Genomic DNA, 2881 nt, shown 5'->3' with positions numbered 1-2881 from the left:
TCCACTCCCTGCAGTCAGAAAGGCCCCACTCCAATATAGTAGCGCTTGAATGAATGTGCCGTTAAGCCTGGTGGTTCCCGGCAGACTGCTGTGGTTTTATTCCGTTGCCGTCGGAGATAGGGTTTGATTAGAGATGAGGGATGAGAGCAGCGGGGAGGGAGAGGAACACAGGGGAAGTGGAAGGGAGGTTGAGAAGGGGAGCGGAGGAGAAAGAAGTCAAAGTGAGCAGGGTAATGGAATAAACCGACACAATAATGACAAGAGCGGAGATTGATAAAAATAAACGTTTGGAATCGTTCTGTAAGATGAGATCAGGGAAGAAAGAAAGTAGAAGCTGGACGGAGAGGGGAGGGGCGGGGGGGATGAAAGCTTTTAGTGTCAGCTATGGGACAGGAGGGAAGTGTTGAAAGAGATGGTGGTGATACTCATTGATCAAAAGGTGACAAGGAAATAAGCACTCAGCAGTCTATGGGGGTTTTCCCTATACACCCGTAAGAGGGAGCACGTCGTGGAATATCCAATCATCCCTGTGGTGAACGTGGAAGCAGGACGTCTACGTCTGGCGGCGGTGGCGTTGATGGTGGCGTCGGTGGCTGTGGTGGCAGTGGTGGAGCAGGGGTGCAAGGAGCCGGAGGAGAACGGGTAGCCGGTGTTATTTTATGTGATTTGTGGTGTTTTTCTGCCGCACCGACAAAGTGGGACTGAGAGTTGTCTCACTGCACCAGGCTCATGCATTAAGGATGATACTAGCTGAGAGAGCGAGAGAGTGAGGAGGAGACAGAGAGAGATAGAGAGAGAGAGAGAGAAGGGGAGAGAGGGCATGGCATTCTAGCAGAGCAAGGATGGCAGGTATGGATGGACACGCGGTCTGAGACCTAAATGATTCTATGGTGTCGGGGGGGCATATGAATTATGAATTTTGGTGAATTTAGGGCAAATTGTGCCGACAGGAAGAGATTTTCATGAATAATTCACTCAGTAGGGGGTCTGATCGACCCCCCCACCCCGACAGATCCCTCTCAAACTCGTCCTTTCTTTACCTACTCATTGACCCTCATAATCTCTGAGGTCTCCTCACTGACACTCGCTCCATTTCTCTGTGTCTCTCCTTCTTTCTCCCCCTCCCTCTCTCTCTCTCTCTCTCTCTCTGTCACCAGGTACTCCCTCTATTCTTGCTACCCCGCCCCCCCCCTCCCCCCCCGACACACAGTCTCCTTGGCCCGGGTGTTATTCCAGACAGACGTACCCTGAGGGAGGCAAGGGAGGGTGAGGGTGGGTGGGAGGGTGAAGGGGGGGCATGTATTCATTTATTTCTCCCCCCTCCAGTTCTGCCCCCCCCCCCCCCCCCCCCCCCCCCCCCCCCCCCCCCCCCCCTACACATCTTCACAGCTGGAGGTGGTTAATATTTAAAGGCAAGCCGTGACAGGACACAGGTCCTGCACACATGTTTAGACATGCACGCCCAAAGACACGCATGCATCCATGCACCATCCCCCCCACACCCTGCCAACCACACACACACACACACACACACACACACACAGACACACATACACACACACACAATCAGAGACAAGCACCCACAATCCCCCCCTCTGCCAACCACACACACACACACACACAAACACACACACACACCCGCACACACACACACACACACCCGCACATACACACACACAGACACGCACACACACACACACACACACACACACACACACACACACACACACACACACACACATATCTACAATCACCACCTGCCACACAAACAAAAACAGACACACACACACACACACAAGACCAAACATATTCACATCACCCCCCTGCCACACACACACACACACACACACACACGCACACACACACACACACACACACACACACACACACACACACACACACACACACACAACAGAATACAATAGTGTGGCTCATTTGATCAAAGAGCAGAGGAGCCTCCAGGTCTTGCGCCCGCCCGTCCGTCTATTGATGTATTGAAACACCCTGAGCCCCTCTATCATCCAATCAACTCTGTCCGCGCTGGTCCAACAGGGATCCTCAAGTGCTGCACCTTTGGCCACTAAATTTGCAGTTTATAGGGCGTTGCAGCATTTAGATGAACCCCATAACATTCACATATTAAACCCTCCCTTCCCCCATGGTTGTGTTTTGAAGAAGGCGTGTTCAGCTATTTTGCCTTGCCTCCCACCCCTACCACTTAAGGGGTGCTGGTGGAAGCCTTGGCCCCACCCCTAGCTCCTCTGAATGCTAATTAGTTTGTTTGGCATCAAGTGGGTGTGATTTAACATCTAATGGATGACAGGCCGTGTGCACACACATCACTGCTGCTGCTGCTGCAATTAGATCCGCTAATGATAGCTGCAGTAAACAGCTCTGATACAAAACATTTGCGGCCGGCGTTTTTGCAAGCAGAAAAACGGCTTAAAGCCTCGGGAACATGAACTATTTATCCACGGCACCTACAATTGAATTGATTTGCGCTCGGTGCGTGGAGGGTTTTACCGCTGACCAATTTTGCTTGCAGTGAGAACGATCCTGCGTAGCAAAAACCACCACCTCCTACGATCCACTGCCTTTCCCTCCTAGTGAGAAGGAACCGGCTCGTAATGGCGCCCTGTGACGCCCTGCAGTTCACGAGCACTCCATTGTTCTCCTCTCAAAGCACTTGGCGGTGACCATCTCGGCTCAACCCCGGGTGGCCATCTTGAGGTTGAACTTTGACCCCGCCCAATGAGGCAGGTAACAGGGCTGGGATTGGGTGCGTGACAGCTGCGTAGCAAGGCACTCTGAGGTGGTGAAATCAGGCATCTGCTGCCGTGTCAGTGTCACTCACCCCCGCTGGTAATAGAGCGGCCCCGGG

At 52.8% G+C, this 2881-nt stretch overlaps 1 protein-coding gene across 1 annotated transcript in view; it reads left to right on the top strand.

Annotated features, from left to right (window-relative positions):
• Window positions 1-577: 577 nt before the first annotated feature.
• The window catches only part of l1cama (L1 cell adhesion molecule, paralog a), a gene marked incomplete at both ends in the record, with an annotated part of 30002 nt that continues 27698 nt past the window's right edge, over window positions 578-2881 (top strand). Inside the window, one exon of the mRNA XM_079742338.1 lies at window positions 578-642. Within this exon, the coding sequence (XP_079598464.1) occupies window positions 578-642 (65 nt within the window). The remainder of the gene's footprint in view (window positions 643-2881) is intronic.

This window comes from Pollachius pollachius, assembly GCF_949987615.1.
Source record: "Pollachius pollachius genome assembly, chromosome: 8".
NCBI classification, from domain to species: domain Eukaryota; kingdom Metazoa; phylum Chordata; class Actinopteri; order Gadiformes; family Gadidae; genus Pollachius; species Pollachius pollachius.
Note: the sequence above shows the minus strand (reverse complement) of the source record. Positions and strands in the feature narration are given on the sequence as shown.